The sequence below is a fragment of the Schistosoma mansoni genome, assembly GCF_000237925.1.
Source record: "Schistosoma mansoni, WGS project CABG00000000 data, chromosome 1 unplaced supercontig 0071, strain Puerto Rico, whole genome shotgun sequence".
NCBI classification, from domain to species: Eukaryota; Metazoa; Platyhelminthes; class Trematoda; order Strigeidida; family Schistosomatidae; genus Schistosoma; species Schistosoma mansoni.
In genome coordinates, this window is record NW_017385989.1 from 1026585 (window position 1) to 1053529 (window position 26945).

Below are 26945 nucleotides of genomic sequence, written 5' to 3' on the forward strand. Positions count from 1 at the left end.
TGCTGTAACTATTTACCTTTGTATCCCCAAAGTGCATGTGGACGCACGTTGCCTCTTTGATAGATATCAGACACTCTTTAGACCAACTAATCACAATATTTAAGTCTGTCTGAAGTGTTAACACATTTGCGTCTCTTGATATTTCTCACCAGACATTTACATCATTAGAGTATAATAACATTAGGGACTCAACTATACTCGGGAGTTTATTTACATACAGTATAAAAAATTATGAACTTAGGACAGTACTCCACTCAGTAATGGTCTTCAGGTCGAGCATTTGTAATTTACTCTTACTTTCTATCTATGACCTCTCAAGAAATCCTTTTCAGAGAGGTCCATCAATCTCAAGATTTCCCATCTTCAATAGTAGTCTATTTTTTGACACCATATCCATTATAGTTTAACTTCAACATTCATATTTCCTAATCAAGATCATATAAACATAAATATAAAATAAATAATAATATAAACTGATACAATATTGTTTATATCTTATTATGAAAGACAATCAATGATAGAAAGAATGATTCTTATAAACTATATTGATTGACAGATCATAATGATAATTCACCGTTTACAATTCCATGCATCACAAAAAAAGAAGAAAATCATCATTATCATTATAAGCGTCATCAACATCCCCCCCAGTTCCCTATACATACCGTTCTGTCTTCGTTTTTTTTGTATTGTACTTAGTCTCCATCATGTAAACATAATTATCAACGACAAAGTTTGTTTACTTTAAAAAGGATATCGCTTTCCCTTTATCTCACATGAAAGTCATCATTTTATTTTCTTTCTCTTTTTTCTTTTCTTCCATATTTCAATCATACATAATTCTCTGCTGAACTATTTACTACTTACTTACTTATGCCTGTTACACGTCGTGGAGGAGCATAGGCTGCACACCAGTATTCTCCATCCAACCCTGTCATGCACAATCCGTTCAAGTTCTTTCCCGTTAAAATTCATCCTTTTCATATCTGCTTCTGTTTCCCGACGTAATGTGTTCTTTGGCCTTTCTATTTTCCACTTTCCTTCCGGATTTCAAGTTAGAGCTTACCTCGTGATGCAGTTTGGTGATTTCTTTATTGTATGTCCAATCAACTTACAATGTCTTTTCCTAATTTCCTCTTCAGTTGGAAGCTGGTTTACCCTCTCCCATAAAACGCTGTTGCTGATATTATCCGGCCAATGGATGTTGAGTATTTTGCTTAGACAACTGTTTATAAATACTTGTACCTTCCTGATGATGGCCGTAGTAGTTCTCCACGTTTCAGCTCCATACAGTAGAACAGACTGTTTTGACATTCGTAATGAAAATTCTCACTTTGAAGTTAGTTGAGAGTTGTTTTGAGTTCCATATGTTGTTCAATTGTAGAAATGCTACCCTTGCTTTGCCAATCCTCGCCTTTACATCTGCATCCGATCCTCCTTGTTTATCAAAGATGCTTCCCAGGTACGTGAATGTTTCCATCTCTTCCAGAGTTTCGCCATCAATTGTGATTGGTTTGGTTGGTGTTCTCCGTGTTGTGTTTGAGAATTTTGCTTTTTCCTTTGTGTATGTTGAGGCCTATTGATGCAGAGACTGCCACTACATTTGCTGTCTTCGTTTGTATTTGTTCGTGTGTATGAGATAGGAGGGTAAGGTCATCTGTGAAGTCCAAATCGTCTAATTGGTTCTGAGATTTCCATTGTTTTCCGTGCTTCCCCTCAAATGTCGAAGTCTTCATAATTCAGTCAATCACCAGAAGAAAGAGGAAACTATTGATTTTGTCAGTGAGTTATCGGAATTCAAACTGTTTACTTCATTATTTGAAATACTTCAATGTATCTTATAGCTTTGTTGTTCACTTATTGGGATATACTGATAGAAAGAAGCTTACTGTATATTATTTTGGATTTCTTTTATTATACACCTCTACTGAAGTGTTTCCTTTTTGAAAAGAATTCGCCATTACTATTTATAATTATTTATGTGAACATGAGAATCGATCACAATGGTGTAGGTGTATACACTCTTTATCTTCCATTAAACCTTGAGATTAAAATTGCTTCATACTTTTCTTTCTTCCTGCACTATATCCTTATATACAACCTATCGTTTATATACTACCACCACTAAATTAACTACTTCTATGAATCCGGTGTTCATCTTGTTGTGCTATTGAGGTATGGGAACTTGGACCGATGCATAAATGTGCCTGGTCCTACGTTGTAGTTGACTGACTGACTGATATGAGAAATTTTCGACGTCTTCTCATTGATATAATTACATCATGTACTGTGTTATAAACTACTATTGAATTGACAAAAACAGTGTCGAAAGGATAATCATTTGTAAATAATTTTTTTTCTTTTATTGTATATTGGATGATTAATTACTTGATTCTGTAATGTCTTCAAGTAATCAATTGTTTAGTAGTAACTACATTATGAGTGTGTATTGCTTTGTTCCAAAATAGAAGAAGACGAGTGGGGACAATCGAATATATATTCAGGCACCAAATTACAGACTATCTCACTAAATTTTGACAACCATACAGTAAACACTTAATTTGCAAACTATTAATCAATTGTCTCAATCTTGACCATTCCTTCTATAAATATCAGTCTATAGTCTCTGATTATTATTGTTCATGCATTTTCATACCGATTGCGTTTCGTTTCCGTTCTTTCCTTATCAATTCACTACTGAAATGCATTCTCTGCCAGACCATCATCATATACTACTTATATGGATATAAGCAACTCACAACACAATATAATCAAAGATACCCTTCTCAATAAACAATTTATGAAATCCACTGAAAGTTATGATGCTAGAACTAATCATATTCTCAAGCTGATTTGTACTTAAATTATACTCATTGATAAAATTTATATCACAAACTAATTCATCATTATTGATCATTTTTAGGTATATACTACTGACAAGTCTTAGTTAGGACGAAACCTGAGTTCTGAATTCTATTGCTAAAGAATTATTCATGATTCCTTAAAAGTCGTGTCTGTTACATTTGCAATTTACTTTTTTTTTATTTTATTCGCCCCCAAATACCCTGGTACGGCTGAGAGTGGAGAGAGTCAAATATCCCTCTTCAAATGCTCTTACATGGTTATGTGTATACAACCACTGTCAAAGAAGTCCTACTCGCTACCTTCCCCTGATACGGGTGTTGTTTATGAAATTGAGAGGACGAAAAGCAAATGTCCGATACTTTGACCGGGTCAGTGGATTTGGAGGATCCACTTACGGAAGTTGGAAAACCCTGATTTCAAACCAATGGTGCACATGGACTTAAGGATCCTAAGGAAACAAATGGCGTAGGAACCTATTCTCGGTCACTAGCTACCATAGGACTGCATGTCCTGACGCTACTCCACTGCTTTTTGGATTAGACTTTTAAGTCGAAGGCTTGGTGTGTATCCCGCCAGGAAAATCGCCTACTTCGTTCTGAGCACCTAATCAGTATCCCAGCTATAAATGTCACAAATGGATAACTATATATAAATATGTATTTATTCAATTCAATATAACAATTAATACCCATGCAAACATTATTATTATCATTATTATTTTACAAATGTAAACACAAATTATGCCCAATAAAAATGCTACAAGTCATAGTATTCTTTTAATAATTATAATCATAATAATTCACTCCATTTCAGTAGTATTAATAGTAGTATAATTGTTATCATTATTATTAAACTGGGATATTTCTTTTCAGAAGGGGTTTTATGGAGATTCCGGTATTTTCATAGTTGAAAGCATAAGTCAATTGAAGCTAGACTACCATGGAAAGCCATTCAGTACTTCCAGGTTCTCCTTGGTGATCTAGCTTCAATGGACTCATGCTTTCAACGATGAAAATATTTCTTTTAAAAAAATTTTGAATCATGTAAATCTCATTTAGCTTGATTGTTTTAATTGACTGATCGAAAAGAAAAAAGACGAAAAAGGAAGAAGGCACCAATTTCAAGTGATTGATTCTATCCAGTTCCTGTTCGATTATCACAACAAATCAAGTGTTGTACATTATGCTCATGTAATAATATTATACCCTTGAACCATACATTTATACATACATACATATATATTATAAGTAGATAGGTAGATGGGGAGATACAGAGAGAGGGAGGGAGAGATTACGTCATAATAATATAATAACTATGTACAAAGTATAATGAAGCTGTACTAGATCCATGATAGAAATGAAAAACCTTTTGAAATATAGAAAAGGAACCTTTGGGAACTTCTTTCAACTATGAATGGATATCAATGAAAAGAAGAGAAATATAAACAAACAGACAAAAATTTGATTCGTACTATGCTTACTACTTTTAAATTGGTATAATTTACACATTTAAGTAGTATGTAAACGCTGCCAAAAACATTTATATTCATTTACAAACTTAATGTTATAATGTAAATAACTAAAAAAAGAGAAAAGGAGAAGTAAATTGACCACAATAGTTAAGGTGAATAGTAGGGTTCATTCAACGTTTGAAGATGAAATGACATGATTGAGGTCTATGGAGTTATATAATACTTTGAAAGTGGTCATATATTATCATTGATAGACCGGGATCCCAAAACTAAAACTTTCGAATAAGTTATGATACTACTGAATTAAAGACTTTACCAATTATAAGTATTCAGATATGTGTTATTGGTACTGAAGACATAAGAAATAAATTATTCGCATCAATTTTACGTCCATTTTGTTGTTGTCCAGTTAAACTTGTACCACTACCACCACTTATAGCAGTACCATCTAATGGACCATTAGTAAATGATCCCGAATTCATTTGTAAACCTGTTAATGAAACACCAGATGTTCCAATCACTGATCCAACTGGTATAGACATTGTATGATTCATATGAATACCATTAGAATGATGACATTCAAGATTTGTTGACGGTGTTTGAGGAAGTAATCGATTATTATTATTATTAGGAATGTAATCATCTTGCCATGTTGTACAATTATTATTAACACTTAGATTCAATCCACCAGATAATTTAGGATTACTATTACTATTCATCCAAACATTTGATTGTCCTGTATTCCAACCAATGGTACTTGGATTTTGTAGTGGTTGTGGTTGTGGTGGTGGTGGTGGTGAACGATTTGGTAAAAGAGTTCCAGTATGATTTAAAACATTCACTGATACTATACCTTGATTTCGTTTAGAATTTGATTGATATGAACGACTGAATACACGTTTTAAACATAATTGCCATGAATTCACAGTTTTACTAGACCATATCCAAAAACCTGATGTAATACCAACAACAAGTGACATAAAATATTTTAACATAAATATTGCATATTCCGGTTGTACATTAGCATATATTGGAGGATTTATATGTAGTGTAAAACCATCATCCGCTTTACCTTCCAGGATTCCGTCATTCGTACGTGATGAAGGTTGATCAGTATGGATCAATAATGATTTCAGTCTTTCTAGTATATTCTCTTGTGTTAGATCTTTCATATAGGGTATAGATGTACATGGACAATTGTGTGCTTTATTCCATATATCACGATTATATAATTCATAACAATAACATGCAATCACTATGGTAGCTGGTACGGTATATAAGACACCGAATATACCAATACGTATCATTAATTTTTCTAATTTATCCGTTTTTAAATGTCCACGTGTTTGTAATTTAATTTCATTACGTATTTTAAATAAAGCAACAAAACCAGCTAATAAGAAGATAGTCCCCAATGTTAAATAAATACACATTGGTATAAGAATGAATAAACGTAAATAGTTTAAATGGATTGAACCAACAGTACATAATCCACCAATTGGATCACCATCAATAGCGGATAATATTAATATTATAATTGCTTTGGTGCCAGGCAAGAACCATGCAAAAAAATGATAGATCTGGAAAAGAAAAAGGAGAAAAGAAAACTATTATAATATACTGGAGAGAGTTACTTACTTACTTACTTACTTACGCCTGTTACCCCGTCGTCGAGGAGCATAGACCGCTCACCAGCATTCTCCATCCAACTCTGTCCTGTACCTTTCTTTCCAGTTCTTTCCGGTTAACATTCATTGTTTTCATATCTTCTTCTATTTCCCAAAGTAATGTGTTCTTTGACCTTCCACTTTTCCGCTTCCCTTCACCATTCCAAGTTAAGGATTGCCTCGTGATGCACATTGGTGATTTCCTCAATGCATGTCCGATCCACTTCCAAAGTCTTTTCCTAATTTCCTCTTCAGTTGGAAGCTGGTTTGTCATCTCCCATAAAACTCCGTTGCTGATAGTATCCGGTCAGTGAATGTTGAGTATTTTGCTTAGACAACTGTTTATAAATACTTGTACCTTCCTGATGATGGCCGTAGTAGTTCTCCACGTTTCAGCTCCATACAGTAGAACAGACTGTCTTGACGTTAGTATTGAAGATTCTGACTTTGAAATTAGTTGACAGTTGTTTCGAGTTCCATATGTTGTTCAATTGTAGAAATGCTACCCTTGCTTTGCCAATCCTCGCCTTTACATCTGCATCCGATCCTCCTTGTTTATCAACGATGCTTCCCAGGTACATGAATGTTTCCACCTTTCCCAGAGTTTCGCCATCAAGTGTGATTAGGTTGGTGTTCTGCTTGTTGTATTTGACTATCTACAGATAACTCCGGCTGTAGGTCTTCTAGAGTTACTACCAGTCTGAAGCCCAGATAAAGGAGGAGGGTTAGGGATGGAGTTAGTGACCCTATCCCGTAGTTATTGAGATAATATTCATGTAATACTGTGGTGTGGTCTACTTATATCCAAATAAGTAGTATATCGTGATGGTCAAACATAGAATGTATTTCGGCAGAAGACCGATATTGGAAAGAATTGAAATGAAGCGCGATTGGTAGGAGAGATGGATTGATATTTTCAGAAGGAATTGTGAAGATTGGGACAATTGATGGTTATTTTGCAAATTAAGTGTTTATTTTTTTTGTTATTAGCTTTATTCAATATTATATTTTTGGTACAACATAGAATTCTCAGAACAAAGTACTTCAACAAGTTTCCGTTTCTTACTTCTTCGTCCTTCCTGACGATAAATATTGAGTGATCGCCAGTTAGAAGTTAGCAGCCCAGTCAATCGACATACGGATAATGTACATTCTTCTCGCTGCATATTGCCAGCAACCACGATATCTCTGATTAGGCTTTTTATCACCTTTACAGCGATAGGTCTTACACTCTTCAGAAACGCACGAAATTAGATAACTTGTTGAAATATCTAGATGACAGGAACAGGTAGCCCAGATGTTTAGACAGGCCGCCAAATTTACTGTATGGTTATCAGATTTTAGTAAGACAGTTTGTAATGTGTGCTTGAATACATTCGATTGTCCCACCCGTGTCTTGTTCACTACAATACTATCTACAGATAACTACGCCTGTAGGTCTTCTAGAGTTACTTCCGGTCTCAAGACCGGATAAAGGAGGAGGGTTGGGCATGGGGTTAACGACTTCACCCTGTAGAAAACTAATTCACTTACAAAATTAACGCTAACCAGTACTATCTACAGATCTTTTAACTAATGAACTAACTAAATGAGATTGACTAAGATTTGGTTGATAAGATTCAGTCAACTTTGAGTACAATATATACATATAGGTATTGTTTACAAGTTTATGAACGGATAGTGAATAACCATTTTATTGTGTTGTTATATATTCCATGCTGAATACTATTCCGTTATGAAGATTTCCCTATCGTTTAAATAGTAGTAAGAGTTGAAAATGTTGATCAGAACAATGATAGATGTTTCATGGTCAAAACTATCAATTGTTGTTTACATTCTTCATAGTTGAAAGCATGAGTCAACTGAAGCTACACCACCATGGAAAACCTGAGAACACTGGACGCTCGTTTCATCCTATTGTGGGACTCCTCAGCAGTGCGCATCCACGATCCCGCACTCGCGAGATTCCAACTCAGGACCTACCAGTCTCCTGCACTAGCACTTAACCTCTAGTCCACTGAGCCGGCATCCAACGGTGTTAATGTCTAACTTTAACCAATGCACGAAGTTGAGCAACCTTTCAACATTGTCTTCAGTGAGTTGATATCTCCCAACAGACCCGGTTGAAATCCACTGGTTAATGCTTCTCACTAGAACTCCAGGAAATACCTCATTGAGCCAGTCACTAGTGAGCATATGATTATTATTATTAGAAGGGGTTTTGTGGAGATTTCAGTATTTTCATAGTTGAAAGCATGAGTTTACATTTTTATCATTAACTTTGACCAGAAACTACAGAATAAAATAATTACCATTTTAAATCAAGTGTGTTAGTAATAACATTATATTATAAATGTATAGACCAGATGACAATAAATCGTTACTGGTGGTTTAGTTTTTTGTTTTATTTTGATTGGGATCATGAATTGATTGATGTTACAGCACCAATGAAAACCTGGAAGCACTGGACGGCGTCGTTGTCCTAGTATAGGACTCCTCGGCGATGCGCATTCATGATCCCGCACGCGGGTTTGATTCCTATACTGATAATTACCATGTAGTCACTAGTGAATAGCTTCGTGAGGGAATTAGGGGAGTTCTAGTGAAAAGCCGTGATCAGTGGAGCTAATCCGTGTCAGGTGGACACAGGTATACACCTCATTACAATGAAAGATCACCTCACAATTTCATAAATTGATTGAGATTAGAAGTTAACACTGTTGGACTTCGGCTAGGTGATGAAGAGATTAGGCGCTTTCGCGCAAGACCGATGGTCCAGGTTACAATGCCGTGGATAATGTCGTGGATGCGCACTGCTAAGGAGTCCTACAATAGGACGAAACGGACGTCTACTGCTACCAAGTTTTCCATGATGGTCTAACATCAGTCGATTCATGATCTCAATCAAAAATTGAACAGTCTTCATAAACTCATACTGGTTTAATTTTTCTCAAATTATGATTATAATTTGGTCTTTAATTTGGTGAAAATTTCAAATATATCATATAATCTCATTGAAATCAAATGTATAGAATAAAAATAAAGGGTAGAAATATATTCAGTGTTATTTATTATTAGAAAGAAGAAGAGCTTGAAGTGTACAGGACACATATTGGCGAAAGCACTCAACTGCATCACAAGACAAGCCCTCACATGGAATCCTGAAGGCCAAAGGAGAAGAGGAAGACCAAAGAACACATTACGCCGAGAAATGGAAACAGACATGAGAAGAATGAACGACGATTAGATAGAACTAGAAAGGAAGGCCCAGGACAGAGTGTGTTGGAGAATGCTGGTCGGCGGCCTATGCTCCACTGAGAGTAACAGACGTAAGTAAGTAAGTAAGTAAAGTTATCATAAGAAAATCAGATACTTTTTCTGGACGGTTAAGATTCCATTCATGATATAAATTACAAAAAAATTCTTAAATAAAATTCAACACTTCTATATTACCTGAGAATATTTTGCAATAGCTTCAGTACCCCATTTCAATCCTGCTGCTAAAAACCATGTCAACGTAAGTATTACCCACCAAACAGATGAAGCCATACCAAAAACATAAGTCAGTAGAAAAACAACACTACATTGTGCAGGTCCAGTTGTACTTATTCTAAGAATTGGTCCATCACATGCAATCGCTTCATGTCCCATACCAACTCTTATTAAATAACCAAGAGCAATCATAAAATAACAAGCTGATAAATAGATTATTGGACGTTCAGGATATTGAAATCTACTTGGATCAGCAAGGAATGTTGTAACAGTAGCTAAAGTTGATAAAATACATAAAACAGCCCATAATCCAAGCCAAAATGTTGCAAATGTTTTATCTGATTGATTACTAAATGTTGGACTATGACAAGATGGTAAACAACCAGATATATCACCAGTGATGACTTCATTAAATGGTGGTTTCATCCATACTATAAATGGATCACGACATTTACATGGTAAACATATAACTGGACCTAAAGTTTTTTGATAAGTTTTGGAAGTTTTTAAATCTTCTTCAAGTTTTCCATTGACTTTTCGATGGCTTGATCGTTTCTGACCATCCATCAAACTGCTTGACAAATGTTCATGCAACTGATTTAATATCTCTGATGGAGGTATATTTGGATAACTATGGTTTTTATGAAATGATTTATAATTTGATAAACTTGGATTTAATCGATTGAATGAATGAATTTGATTCATTAAAGTTAATAATTCATGACTAGATGAGATTTCATCACCTTTACCAAGAATAATATCTTTCATCTTGTTATTATCGGTATCTTTACCAGTTATTCCAACTTCTTCACCAGAAGACCCTGATGATGATGACGATGTTGATGATGAGGTTGATGTAACTTTTCGATTGTTTGGTGTATTACTTCGACTTACACATTCATTCTAAGAAAAAAATTTGGAATAAAACAGAAAAAGGAAACGGGTTACTATTCAATTGAAGTAATTCAATTTCTTAGTTCCTCTTTGATGATAAACATCGGTCTAATTACTGAGTTTCAATACCTATTTAAAGTTATGTGTATTCATCATTCAGAAGGGGATTTGTAGAGATTTCAGTATTTTTCAAAGTTGAAATCATGAGTCGATTGAAGCTAGACCACTATGGAAAACCTGGAAGCACTGGACGGCCGTTTCGTCCTATTATAGGACTCCTCAGCAGTGCGCATCCGCGATCCCACACTCGCGAGATTCCAACTCAGGACCTACCAGTCTCGCGCCGAGGCACTTAAGTGATGGACCACTGAGCCAGCATCCAACGATGGTAATGTCTAACTTCAACTAATCCACGAAGTTGAGCAACCATTCGCCAATTGTCTTCAGTGAGTTGTTATCTCACAACAGACGTGGTTGAACTCCACTGGTCACTGCTTCCCACTAGAACTCCAGGACATGTATCTTGAAGTCAGTCACTAGTGAGCATATGATTATAATCAGAAGGGGTTTTGTGGATATTTGAGTATTTTTCAAAGTTGAAATCATGATTCAATTGAAGACTGGTAGGTCCTGGGTTCGAGTCTCGCGAGTGCGGGATCGTGGATGCGCACTGCGGAGGAGTCCCATAATAGGACGAAACGGCCGTCCAGTGCTTCCAGGTTTTCGATGGTGGTCTGTATTCATTATTCTTAAAATAAAATAAATAATCAACCGATTGTCTCAAACGTGAATATTCCTTTTGGAAACTACAATCAATCTTCTTAGACTTCATTGTTCTTTCGTTTCTACAACAAACCTTTCTTTGATCCTCTCAACCTTCTACCTCTAGGCATTCCACTTTCGATGATTGATACATACTACTTATATCTGTCGACATCAGTAGTACACACCATAACTTTAGAGCGACGTATTTAACACCATAAAACCCATCAATTTAATGAATCCAGATATTTTTGATTTCAAATGGTTAGTTACTGAATATTAAATCCGTTTGTAACAATTAAATGACTGGGAAATTTAATTACTGACATATGAGGACTAAGTGTACGCTGTTACTCTGAAGAAGAAGCTTAAACTAAGTTGAGAAACGTCAGAAATCTTATTTTCCACTCATCAAAATATTATAAACATATCTATTTCATTAATAATGATAGTATGTTGAAAGCTGTTATGTTCAGGATATATCCCAAGTTCTATTGCGTTAGTCTATTTTCCCTAGATGGTATCCCTTGGAAATAATTTTAAAATTTTCTTTTATTTTTCAAATCTATAAAGATCTTTGTCAACAACATCAGATGTATTCAGTCCCACGTAAACAAAAGTTAGAAGAGATAATAGTTTCCTACCTAAATTCATACACACATATGCAAATATAATCAAAGTATAAACATCAGATCTCAGGGAAGTCACGAATTACAATGGATAGGTTGCATGCAGCTAAAACATTTGGATTTCCTAGATCTTTGAGCTAACCGATCCCATATACACCAGCTAATGCAGGTCAAGAGAGCCAGTGTAGCAGCAGTCCCTACAGTAGTAGACCTCAACATAAACAAGGGAAAATTCAACATCCTCAAGTATAACTCAGAGAACATCAACACAATCACACTTGATGGAGAAACTCTAGAACAGGTGAAAACTCTTAAGTATCAGGACAGCATGATCGATCAACAAGTAAGATCTAATGCAGACAGAAATGTAAGAATCGATAGGGTAAGGACAGCATTCCTACAACTGAGCAACATAACAAACTCAAAACAACTGTCTGCAACCCAACATCAAAGTCACAATCTTCAATATCAACGTCAAGACAGTCCTACTGAGAGGAGCTGAGACTCACACAACTACAACAACCATCATCAAATATGTACAAGTATTTATAAACAATTGTCTACACAAGATACTCAATGTCTGTTAATCGAAAACCATCAGTAACAGACCACTATGGAAGTAAACGAACCAGCTTCCATATGAAGAGGAAATGAGGTAAAGAAATTGGATTTGATGAGTAGGACATAAATTGACGAAATCAACAAACTGTATCATGAGGCAAGCGTAACATGGAATCCTGACGATAAAAGTGAAAGAGGAAGACTGGGGGAACATATTGAGTTGGAAATTGGTGTGAGAAATTAAATCAAGACTGGATAACAATAAGAAACAACTGGAAAGGAGAATAGATAACAGAGTTCTATGGAGAATATTCGTGGATGACTTATTCTTCTCCAGGAGGGGTAAAAGACATAAATAAGTAATAACATTTAGTTACATCAACCAAATTTTAATATAAAGATCATCATATATATATATATATATATATATATATATATATATATATATATATAGTTGAAATCATTAGTCAATTGAAGCTAGACCACCTGAAAGCACTGGACAGCTGTTTCGTCCTATTGTGGGACCCTCTTAACATATGATCACTAGTGACTGGCTCCATCAGGTATTTCCTGGAGTTCTAGTGAGAAGCATTAACCAGTGGAGTTCAACCAGGTCTGTTGTGAGATATTAACTCACTGAATACATTGGTGAAATGGTTGCTCAATTTCGTGGATTGGTTAAAGTTAGACGTTAACATCGTTGGATACCGGCCCAGTGGTCAAGTGGTTAAGCGTTCGCGCGTGAGACTGGTAGGTCCTGGGTTCGAACCTGACGAAGCGGGATCGTGGTTGCGCACCACTGAGGAGTCCCACAGTAAGACGAAACGGCCATCCAGTGCTTTCAGGTTTTCCATGTTTGTCTAGCTTCAATTGACTCATGATCTCAACCATATATAAAATATATATCTATGTTTATATCATCAAACTGAATATATAAATGATTCATTTTATATATAATAATAAGAAAATAACTGAGTCATTACAATTTGTCTTTAGGCTAATTTACATCCTGCTGTGTAAACCAGGAAAAAGAAAAAAAATAAAGAAAAAATAGGAAACAAATAAACCTTGAAAGAAACTGATACAAAAAAAACAAAAAAATGGAAAAATAGATAAACGTTCCTATTCGTTGATGAAGATCATTCTTTCAAAGTGAGAATCTTCAATACGAACGTCAAGACAGTCTGTTCTACTGTACAGAGCTGAAACTCTCAGGAAATTCACGGATACCTATCCTATCAGTTTGAAGAATATATGCAACTCAAAACAACTGCCAACTAATTTCAAAGTGAGAATCTTCGATATGAACGTCAAGACAGTTAGTTAAACTGGACGGAGCTGAAATGTGGAGAACTACTACATCCATTGTTAAGAAGGTACAAGTATTTATAAACAGTTGTCTATGCAAACTACTCAACATTCACTGGTCGGATACTAGCAGCAACAAGTTACTAAAGGAGAGGATAAACAAGATTCCATCCAGTGAAGGAAGAAATAAAGGAAGAAGTGGTGGAAGTGGAAAGGGTACACATTGAGGAAGTCACACAACTGTGTCACAAGACAAGCCATCACATGGGATCGTCGAAGCCAAAAGAAAAGAGGAAGACCAAAGAACACATTATGCCGAGAAATGGAGACAGACATGAGAAGAATGAACAAAAATTGGATAGAACTAGAAACGAAGGCGCTTGACAGAATGAGTGAGTTGGTGAATGCTGGTCGGCGGTCTATGCTCGATTGGGAGTAACAGGCGTAAGTAAGTGAGTAAGTTAGTAAGTAATTAAGTAAGCAAGTAATATTCCTAGACCATATCTCTGAACAGATAATAAATGGTAAGATGATAGAGATATTCAGATCTATATTTTTTTAAATGAAATGAGTAACTCATCTATCTGGAATTAAATGAAACGTCTTCTTTTGTAGTAAAACAAGGATCTGTATAGCCTCTAATTAGCATCATCTTTAAGAATACAGGCTATTGACCCGTTCAGCTCTTACAACCAGTTTATTTATAAGATAAAGTAATATAGAACATTCAAATCTTTGCTTGCATGCATGAATTCCAATGTATCGACACCTCATTCTACCAGAAGATATCAAAGAAGAAAAATAAGAATGAAGTTGATGGTTAGCATTTAATAAGTTGACATTTACCAGCTAATTTTATTCAACGAAGGAAGCTAAGCTCAGCTCAGGTTAACAAGCTATTTAAGCTACGATTACCAAACTTGAACACTTAACCTTATTCTCAGCTATCGCTGAACATTGATATGCAAAATGTATGATGACATAATACGTAGTTACATTTTCTCTTTTTAAAAAATTATATAATCAACTTACTCCTTCTGGTAAAAGATCACAATTCATTCGTTCAGGCCAACCAAATCCATAAGTACGCATCACTGGTATACATCCATCACGTGCACTTTCACATAATGATTTACATGCAGTTAAACGATAATGCCAATTTGGTAAACATATTGGTGTATACATACTACATAAAAATAATCTTAAATCTTCTGAACAATTAATTTCAACTAATGGATAGAATTGATGAACCTTTATTTAAAAGAGAAAAGAAGAAAACAATAAAGAATGTACAACATATCATGTCGCAAATGGTAAAATTCAAAAATGTTCTGATCGAGATCATCGATCAACCAATATTAGACAACTATTCGAAATCTGAAATCATTAGATGGTCGTTTAATCGTAGTATGAGACTCCTCATCGATCAGTATCTACCATCCCAGGACATTCAGTCTCTCGCTCGAACACGTAACTTCTAGACAACTGAGCTAGCATCCAACGGTGTTAACGTCTAACTTCAAAAATCCAACGATATCACGAGAACATCTTCCAATGTGTTTGGTGGATAACTGCCTCACACTCAACACAAATTAGCTACGCTGGTCACAGCTTCTCACTAGAACTCCGAGAATTACCTCTTGAAGCTGGTCGCTAGTGAGCACATGATAATCATCAGTAAAGAGTTGTAGAGATTGTTATTAACAGAGGGAACTAACACTGACGAACAGTCATTTGTTTAATTATAACAAGTTGCCAATGATTATCCAGTTAACCTCAACTCACATACTTTTATTAAAACCATTCTAAAAAAATTGAAAACTCTGATGCAAAGTTATGTACCTTAAACAAAAGCCGATTATTTGGGATTTCACACACACACACATACAATTCCCTTCCAGAGTTTAGATTTAGCTATCAGAATACCATGGAACTCAACAGAATTTTACATGAGGTCAGACTATTCGTCTACAATCATAAACGACTGAGATAAAACGAAATACTTTATATCCATTTTTATATTGGTTGTTTGGATCTTCCCATTGATGTTTAGAAATACAATTGATCAGTCTCTTATTAGCATATTTGCATCCTGAGCGGATTGTCTCGATATTGCCTTAATTCAAAAGCATTATAAACAAAGATGGATGGTGGCTCACAGTGGAATCCAAGGCATGCGTTTCATCCTATTTGGAACTCGTCAACTAAATGTACCTGTATTTCATAGTCCCGGAATGAACATCGATCCTGGGATCCAAGTACACCAAGCTGATGAGTCTCATATAGAACAAAACGCTCATCCTAGAATTCACTGTTAGCCACTATCCATCTCAGCTTATAAATACTATACATTTTCAAATTTAAATCAATTTTGTTGATCTAGCATGATCTATGATCAATGTGAATATTAAATATCTACTGGTGTGAATTGTTTACATCAAAAAGGGACTCAGACAAATAGCAGATTTCCATGAACTAAAAAGTAGTAATTAAACTATACATAGAGATTTAAGTTTTCTGTCAGCTGATATTAACAAGTGGTCTGTTTATAACCCAGGTGCATCCCCTCGAAAATACTTCCGGTCACAATTTTATAAAACCGGATTTTGCCGTAGTCAAAATCCAGGATTGACATTACATCGTATATGCTACTCACCAGCTGAGTCAGCATAATCCCCTGGGTTGATGTTCATATTAAGACTCGAACTTGCTACCAATATCGTTATTAGATAATAAGCAATACTTTATAATTATAGATAGTCTGTTTTCAATGAGAACTTGTAGATAGAATTCAAGTAAAAATGTATTGACACTCAGAAGAAATATTCATAAAGAGGCAATTACCCATCGAAGACAATGGAAGATAGTTGTGCAATATTGTGGGTTCTTTGAAGGTAGACATTAACATCGTTGATTGCCTACTCAGTGGTCTAGAAGTCAAAAGTTTGCGCATAAGACGAAAGGTCTCAGATTAACGCAGGATCGTGATTACGCACTGATGAGGAGTCCCACATTATGATGAGACGGCTATTCAGTGCTTTTAGGTTTCCAACGGTTCTCCAACATTGATCGATTCATTATCTTAAATGAAACTGAACAATCTCTACTAACCTATACTACGAAATATTCATAGATTTCGATAAGAAACAGTCATATTAGTATCACTATTCATTGAATAATTACCAATGATTATAGCAAACTATCAAACTAAGCATCGATGCATCTACTCCATATGACAATGTATGGTTGAATGTAATGAAATCATTAGAAATTTTCACCTGTTACAAGGGATCATAGTCGAAGTTATAGTAAGTTAAATAGTATATAAAGAATCCCACCTAGTGAACACATATGTGCCCTTTAGAATATTTCATGTTTATTTACTCTGACAAAAGCCATGACCATATGTAATTAGTTAGTTAGTTGGATAGTTAGTTATTCTGTTAATCAGGTTTCATACACATATGTCTTTGTTTATACAGATGACTTTTCTACGTTCATTTGTATACATTCCATGTGTTTTTTTTTATTACATTACCTAGATTGTTTTTTTTTGGTATGTTCCTTTCTCCCTCTTAGTGAACATATAACTTTAGGGCACCCCTCTCCCCCCCCAAAAAAAGAGAAGACGAGTGTAGATACAAAAAAAACTTGAAGATATTAGTATCGCTATTGTTGTTGTTATGACTGTAATCAGTACAATAGTAGTATCCTTTAGAAAATCTACTGACTAATGAAAGTTCTAATTGGGTTCAGTGATTGTATCGAATTTTGAATGAATCAATGAATGATACAATTAATGAGTAATGTAACTAGTTTCTTTCATCCTGAACCTTACTTCAGTTTTGTTACCTTAATGTATGTATTCGGTTTATGATTATTCTGAAATATATATTTCCCAATTAGAACATGTTGTGAAGTAGCTGATATAACAGTACCATCATCATAATCAAGGTCTGTTACCCTTTCATGAAGAAAACATAGGTCACCTACAACCAATCTACAACCAACTGTGTCCTCCGCTCTCCTTTGCAGTTGCTTCTGATTGTTATTTATTCTTGGTTTGATTTCTCACATCAATTTCCAACTCAATATGTTCCCCAGTCTCCTTCTTTCACTTTTATCGTCAGCATTCCATGTTAACTCTTACTTCGAGATGCAGCTTGTTGATTTCCTCAATCTATGTCCTACTCACCAAATTCAAATTGTTTTCCTTATCTCCTCTTCACAGGGAAGCTGATTTGTTCTCTCCCATAGTGATCTGTTACTGATGGTTTCCGATCAACAGATATTGAGTATCTTATGTAGACAATTGTTTATAAATACTTATACATATTTGATGATGGTTGTGGTAGTTCTGGAAGTTATAGCTCCTTACAGTATGACCCTCTTGATGCTCATGATGAAGATTGTGACTTTGATGTTGAATTGTAGACAGTTGTTTTGAGTTCATTGTGTTGTTGAGCTGTATGAATTCTGTCCTTACTTTATCAATTCTTACCTTTCCGTCTGCATCAGATCATCTTGTCCATTTATGTGAGAGTTTCCACCCGTTCCACAGTTTCTCCATCAGGTGTGATTTTGGTGATGTTCTCTGTGTCATATGAGAGGATGTTGAATTTTCGCTTGTGTATGTTGATGTCTACTACTGTAGAGGCTTCTACGACACTGGCTATCTTCACTTTCTTTTGTTGGTGTAAGTGTGGGATAGAATAACTAGGTCGTTTGCGAAATCCAAATCTCCTACCTGCATGCAAGCTATCCATTGTATTCCCTGCTTCTGCTGTGATATAAAGATCTTCATAGTCCAGTCTATTACCAGAAGAAAAAGAAATGGTGAGAGCAGACATCCTTGGTTGACACCGGGCCTCACTTAGATTGTATCTGTGAGCAGCCTATACTACATCATGAAACCATAATCATTGCTACCATTTTGACCGGACATTATTCCTTGCTTTCTAATAGAACATGATTGTAATTGTCAACATTGTCATTTTGGACTACTTCCACCAAATTTTTAATTCAATACTTAATTATCTCTTGAAGTAATATTGTTGTATAATCTTCATCTTATCAATGTAATACATTCAGATTTTCATTATCAAATGACACTCAGTTATTTCAGTTAACATACTTTTCAAACCACTTTTATTAGTGAATTGTTAGATCATAGTTGAAATCATGAATCAATTGAAGCTAGACCACCAGGGAAAAATTGGAAGCACTGAACGGCCGTTTCGTCCTATTGTGGGAATTCTTAGATGTTGAAATTTATAAATCAAGGTAACAGTTGAGTTATTACTTAAGGATTCGTCTTATATGAAAATAGAATGATAAGTAAAGAATTTGTTATGAGTAGTGTGTTCTTTGGTCTTCCTCTTCTCCTTTGACCTTCAAGCCCTCACATGGAATCCTGAAAGCCAAAGGAGAAGAGGAAGACCAAAGAATACATTACTTCGAGAAATGGAGACAGACATGAGAAGAATGAACAAAAACTGGATAGAACTAGAAGGGAAGGCGCATGACAGTGTAAGTGGATTGTAGATTGCTGATTGTCAGCCTATGCTCCACTGGGAGTAACAGACTTAAGTAAGTAAATTAAGACTTAATCATTTAATTTTATGGAATCTATTCTATCATTAAATATCTTTTCAATTTTAAATTATAATTACTTTTATCCATCTTATTCTACTTCGCCTTACTACTTTATCTTCTTTTCAGAATTACTTTAAAACCTGCTGTGATACTAAACTAGTGATTAATTTTGTACTGTCCAGAGATTGGTATTATATCTATATATATATATATATATAGTTGAGGTCATTTTGAAGGAGCCTGCTGTGTACAACAACATTGCTTCCCTTCTTGATTTAATCATATTTACTTGGAATGCTGGTTATTATTTATAAATAGTGATAATTGATGGCTAAAAAATCACGTACTAACTTAAATGTCACTCATCCTATAAGTGGGAGACACTATAATTTATGCACATACATATATACTTGTACATATGTACATAGTGTTTGTATGCATGTGTGCATGTGTGGTTGTATGTGTGAATGTATGTATCGGGTGCATTCAATGCATTTTTTTCACTTTTTTTTCTTCTAATTCTCACCCTCTTACCCACCTTCAACAATGAGACCCTCTATTTTATCTCTTACCTTATGCTTAACTATCATCTTATGACCCCTGCTAAGTTGTTGCGTGTTTTTAATAAAGAAAGATTATTAACTAAGAGTAACTATGTCTATACACCTATTGTGATGATACAACAATAAATTGGTCTAATAAATAGTCATAGTTCATTATTAATAATAATTATGATTAATTATTAACCATTCGTTAAGTAGTATGTTTAATCAGTAGTTAGTTATGCATAGATGTGAAGTGAATAAGGCGGTAAATTAAATTGAAATATCTCCCAATTACTTCTACATATTGCATAAATTAATATATTACTACTAATAATAATAATATTAATATCAGAAAGGGTTTGGTGGAGATTTTAGTAATTTTATAGAGTTGAGATCATGATTCAATTGAAGCTAGACCACCAAGAAAAACCTGGAAGCACTGGATGACCGTTTCGTTCCATTTTGGGACTCCTCAGCAGTGCACACCCACGACCTCACCTCTCGAGATTCGAACCCAGGACCTATACAGTCAACTATACAAATACTAATGTAATAAAAGCCTTTGATAATGATGAAGTTAAAAGTTTATGATATATTTCTTGGTTCTCTATCATCTTAAAAGTTTTGTCCAAATCATGAATCGACCTAAATTAGACCATCATTAGAAACCTAGAAGCACTGAACAGACGTTTCGTCCTAATGCTGAACTTCTCGACAGTGTCCAACCATGACCTTGCAAACCGGGAATCGAACACAGGAACGGTAGTTTGAAGTGGGAACTCTCAATCTCTAGAGCGCTGAGCCGACATTCAACGATATGCAGATCTTACTTCAACCAACCCATGATATTGCACTCACATCTTCCATTATTATTATGAATGATAATCTGTCAATAGGCCAAGATATTCCAATATTGTAATTGCTCAAGACTGTAAACTGTTGAAAAACATCTTAAATGAGAAACTAGTTTTAATCCCTCTTTTCCAGTGGTATCTTAAACAATCTTGATCCCCTCAAACCAATGTAAATGGTTTGATTATGACTAACTGTATAAAAAGGACAATGATTAAGATAATTTAACATAAGTTTAATGAAAATTGAAACTTTAAATCAAAATCAGACCATTTGAACAACTAATTTACCTAACTGATTTCTACGCATCAACTGAGGAAATATTAAATTCACTTAGTATTACTTGGCTATCAGTGGATAACGCGATGGTGTTTGAAGCGAAAGGTACTGGGTTCGAGTCCCAGAGTAAACATCAACTCTGAGATGCAGATACATCCAGCTGACGAGTCCCAAATAGGACGAAACGTGCGTCCTGGATTCCACTGTTAGCCACTATCCATCTTTGCTTACAATGAGGAAATGTTAGTTTTGTTTAGTAAAGTTTTCAGTTTCCTTGTTATTGGCATAGTGGATTACCTTAGGTCTTGACTATTTTTTTAAAAAGAATCAAGTTTGAGCTAGCAATGAAATCCGGGACACATCGATTTTTTCTATTTTAGACTAGGCAGCTTGATTTACTTAAATCGTAATACTGACAGTCATACTGAAACTTAACACGTGTACTACTCGACTCGAACACCAACTCATCATTCAATGAGTGAATGATTTGAAATTTATAATTTATTTATTTATTTGGACATACAAATTTCGGTACAAAGAGGCGCCGAATACATATGCTCCACACAAATCACTTCATTTGTTTGTAGGCTATCATACTGTACGGGTGCCCAAACTGAAGTAGGTGGTTTTCTTAAGGGACCACACCCGGAGCCTTCGACTTAAAGGTCTGATCCACAAGGCACTGGAGCAACGTCGGAAGATGCAGTCCCATGGTAGCCGGTGACCAACAATTGATTCATACACCATTTGCTCCTTCAAGATCCTGAAGCCCAAGCTCACTATTGGTTTGGAATCAGGGTTTTCCAATTCCCCTAGGTGGACTCTTTGTGTCCACCTACCCGGTTAATGCGTCGGACATTCACTTTTCGTAAACAACAGTAATGCCGCGAGAAGGCAGTGAATAGGACCTCCCTGAAAGTGGCTGTATAAGCATCGAAATGTGGGAGAATTTCAAGGAGATCTGACTCTCCCCATCAAAATGTTAACTTTCTTATAATGTAAAATATCATCATTCATAAGAGTTGATTGACATTTCGAATTTATTTACAATCATCCTCCATCAACACTTTCATAATCATAAAATGTAATACTATTCATAATAAACAGTATGTTACATCAGATACTAATGGCACACATTACATTATTATTATTGTTTTAATCGGCAACATGCTGATTTTCCCGCTTTAATCCTCTTTTTCAAACTAATAACTAACCGACTCCTATTTCTTGTTCTTGTTGTTGTTGTTGTTATTCCCCTCATGCTTCTTCTTTTCTTTTCTTTTTTTTATATCTCTTTCCGTTCTTTATTCGGGGTGGTGGAGAAGATTTGTAGCTTCATACATAACTAAAGTATGTACAATTAATCCTTTTTTACGATGATAATTAAATTTTTATATCCATTAATAGACCGTATGTATATATATATATACATGTATATATATATACAATTAATTCATAGTGGGGGAGAGGATAATCATTTAAGAAAAGAACAGAGGAATAGCAACTGGTAACAACTGGTAAGAATTGTCCAAGACAGAGTTCAATAAAGAATCCTGGTGAGTGAACCACACTCCTCTAAAAGTGGTTACAGGCGTAAGTAATTAAGGGTGTATAGCGGTAATAATCATAATGATTATCATTACAAAAGTCACAATGTGTATGAGGTAAGGAAACATGTATTTGCTACCTTAATTTTCTTTTCCTCTATACACTTTTCTACACTGTAATGTATTATTTATTGTCCATCCATGCAAAGGATAGATAGATAGATAGTTTAAATTATTAACATACTACTTAATTATTTATCAGATAGATTAGTTATAAAAAAAAGTTCCTTAGTTGATTATGTTAACACTCCAGGTGATCAACTATGTACAAGAAACAAGAAGAATGTTCCATTCTATTTTCATCATTCATTGTGTATGTAAATTTACCTATTCAATGAATAGGGGGGGGGTAAAACAAAAAACAAAAAAAGAAAAAAAGAAGGTACTATTTTATACTTTTCCTATAGATACATACTTCATTAATCATTTATTGTAAATAATTCTTATAGTTAAAAGCGTAAGTCAATTGAAGCTAGACCTCCAGGGAAAATCTGGAAACACTGGATGGCCGTTTCGTCTAATTGTGGGACTCACGTTTTCAACTATGAAAATACTAAATCTCCACAAAACATCTTCTGATAATAATGATAATCATATGCTCACTAGTGACTGACATACAGAGGTAAATCCTGGAGTTCTAGTGAGAAGTATTGACTAGTGGAGTTCAAACCACGTCTGTTGTGACATAGGAACTCACTGAAAACAATGGGTGAACGGTTGCTCAACTTCGTAGATTTGTTGAAGTTAGACATTAACACCATAGTCTGTCGATTAAGTGCTCTGGCGCGAGACTGATAGTTTCTAGGTTCGAATCTTGCTAGTAGGGATCGTGGGTGAGCACTGCTGAGAAGTCCCACAATAGGATGAAACAGCCGTCCAGTGCTTCCAGGTTTTTCCTGGTAGTCTAGCTTCAATTGACTCATGCTTTCAACTATGAAAATACTAAATCTCTGCAAAACCCCTTCTGAAATAATTCTTATCTAACTATGAATGAATGAACTTCACAAACCATTTGTAATAACAAACAGGGTGAAACGTAGCACAATTTACATTTAAAAACGCCATAGCAACTGAACTGTATCGCTTGCTTAAAGATTGTTAAAACTACGTTTTTGATAATAAGTGACAATAGGATCTAGAATAGACATTTTCTTTTCTCTACATTGGATACAGCAGTTGAACGTATCGATATTTCAGCGTTGATGTTCACACTGAGACTCAAAATTCAATACATATTACTTTAAAAACCAATCTACTATTCACTAAGCTACTGAATCTACATAAACACGAATTTACCTAATCGGTATGAAGCTACTTATATAAGGGTTATAGACAATATATAAAGGCCTTGTCTCAAGGAGTCCATATGATAACAGAGGCTAACTATTACTTTTTTTGTTCTTTGTGCTGATATAACTCACGGTGGGATAATGGAAACTCTTAAACGTCTTAATCCATAAATTTTTTAAGAGTAGATTAATGGAGCCTAAGAAAAACCACCTTATCTACCCAATATTTAACCAAAAAAGGGTAGATTTAGGTGGAGCTGAATGGTTTGGTCACTGTGCTTTCATCGGTATTCTGAACGACATCATCAGCGCAAACTTCAGGTAGAAGTGGAAATATGAACGAAAGTTATAGACAAATATAGGACTAATAATCAAATCAAGGGGAGATGCTATGAAAATAAAGAAGTAAACAATGACAGGTTAAAGGTCAACAATAACTAATCAAGATCAACAAGACAAGATGTGAGTCATATATGGAGGAATTCCAACACTTCACTTCTATCTGAATTTTATGCTGATCATATCGTTTAGAATAACAATGGAAGCTCTACAACCAAACCATCCAGATAATAGAACAAAATTTCACCAAAATAATCCACCTAAGCTACAAATCTTTTCTACCACCTCAAAAATGGGTAGAAACCAATTTTAGGCAATGAAATGGGGAAAAAGTTAAATAGATCGTAAACTTCATTGGAGTGTGCTAGACTAGAAATTATACTGCCTAACTTATTCCCACAGAAACACTGTACCCATTACAATCTACCCAGTAAACAGGATAAAACCTTTTTAAAGTTTAATAATTCCATGAATTCATTCATGTTCACTGATATTCTCTTTTATCATTGACAATATGAAAGGGTGACAACAACTTATCAGGATACCAAACAGTCTATATTGAGAAAAAACGAATCCACAATTAGATAGATATAAATGTTTAAATTTGAATAGTACACTGGTGGATACTACTTATATTGACAAATATAAGTAGTATGTAGTACCTTTTGGCAATAGAATGTCTGCCAATAGAAAGTTAGATTAAAAACAACAGGTAGAATAACAAAGAGTTATCAAAATAACAATAGAATTGAAAGAAACATGAAGTATGTCAAGGATAACTGATGGAAGATGTACAAATTATATATGTGGTAGAGAAGATTTGTAGCTTAGTTGGGTTATTTTGATGTAGTTTTGTTCTCTGAACTGGATGGTGTGGTCGTAGAGCTTTCATCGTCCTTTTGAATGACATGATCAGAACGAACTTCGGGTGTGATGATGTCGTTCAGAAGGACGATGAAAGCTCCACGACTAAACCATCCAGCTCAGAGAACAAAACTCAAAAAAATTATGTATTTTAATGTATAGTTTTCATATTTTTTTTTAAAAAAAAAGGGTACTTTTTAGTTTCCCACTAACCAATATATTGATTGTCTCCACCCAAGTCTTTGTTCATTACATTACTACATACATATATATATTATAAATGTATTCTCATTATGATTAATCTTACACAACATTTGTTTATGAAACCTTTTGTTAATAGAAGAAGAAGAAAAAAAAAGAAAAGTAAAGTAAAGAAAAGAAACGACAATAACACAGATACTAAGATGAATGATTTCAACTAATACTTCATCTATTACAGTTGTCAATCAACCTTTTTAGCATAAAATTAAATTGAATTAGAATTTAAGTATTTCCGTTTTTACCATTACTACTACTAGTACTAGTGGTAGTAGTAGATCCGTTATGACGTATAGACATAAAATTCAATTCCTTTTTAACTTTGTATATAAATAAGTAAATAGATACAACGAGTATCAATGAAGATGTTGAATGAGACTACTATAACTCCTCCTCCTCCTCCTCCTCCTCCTCCTCCTACTACTACTACTACTACTAGTACTACTACTACTACTAGTGGTGGTAGTAGTAGTAGTAGTAATAGTAACAATAATAATAATTTTTTTACCTTCCTCTAACATTTCAATTTACATATTACACATCAACAACAACAACAACAACAAAAATAAATGTATTTGTACCCGGTAATTTTAAGTTGAATGATACCACTTGACGTAATGTTAGTTAGTTAGTGAGTTAGTTAGTTAAGTGGATTGGATTCCCCTTGTCAATCTATTTATTATTGTATTGTCTTCCTGACTAGACTAATCTAATTATTTATCTGATTGACTTTTAAGACTATAGAAATAAATATTGAATTGTATATATGTATATTATATTGAACATCAAAATCTTTACAATGTAATCAATCATTTAAGAGTTAGGTATACTTCAGTACTAGCTATCATCCATCTCTGTTCATAATCTCTTTGACATCATGAAAACATGAAGGCTAATCTGTACAAGATGTACATATGCTCAAAAGATATTGATCAACTGCAGTCCTAAATGTCATCCAACCAATTGAGACTATCTCATATGTCATTGGTTAATGATTGGCAATCAAATATAATTGAATAGTTGAAAGAGTGAGTCAATTGAAGCCAGACCACCATGGAAAACCTGGAAGCACTGGACAGCCGTTTCGTCCTATCATGGGACTCCTCAACAGTGCCCATCCACCATCATCAAATATAAAAAGAACACTTTCCTACTACTTCTTAGACGTCAACTTGTTCAATCACATCAAAATAATGAAGAGATCTATAGAAACAGTCAGTTAACTAGTCAGTTAAATTGCATGCAATAAAAATATCAAGAAGAAGGAGTTTCAAACCTGAGTCAGTGAGTCAGTCAGCTACAACGTAGGACTAGGCACATATATGTATTGGTCCAAGTCGCCACACCTCATTAGCACAACAAGATGAACACCGGAAGTAGTTAATTTAGTGGTGGTAGTATATAAAAGAAAGGTTGGATATAAGGATATAGTACAGGAAGAAAGACAGATATGAAGCAATTTTAATCTCAGGGTTTAAGGGAAAAGAAAGAGTGTATACACCGGCGTCATTGTGATCTATTCTGAGTCATGTGACCTAGAGTCTCCAACCATTGGTTACGATAGTCGCGCGGACCACAACCAAGTAGTTTGCATCTACCTGAAGTCTAAATTCATTTATTACATAATCAATAGTTGAATTATTATATCACATTCACCATGTACAGTTT

General features: G+C 34.7%; 1 protein-coding gene across 1 annotated transcript; it reads right to left on the minus strand.

Moving 5' to 3' along the window:
• Positions 1–4665: 4665 nt before the first annotated feature.
• Positions 4666–10263, minus strand: Smp_139180 (frizzled, putative; the record flags this gene model as incomplete). Its single annotated transcript, XM_018791828.1, has 4 exons — positions 4666–5072; positions 5190–5402; positions 5526–5916; positions 9457–10263. The coding sequence occupies 4 exons, from the start codon at positions 10261–10263 to the stop codon at positions 4666–4668; spliced, it is 1818 nt and encodes a 605-aa protein (XP_018645051.1).
• Between the last annotated feature and the right edge of the window lie 16682 nt (positions 10264–26945).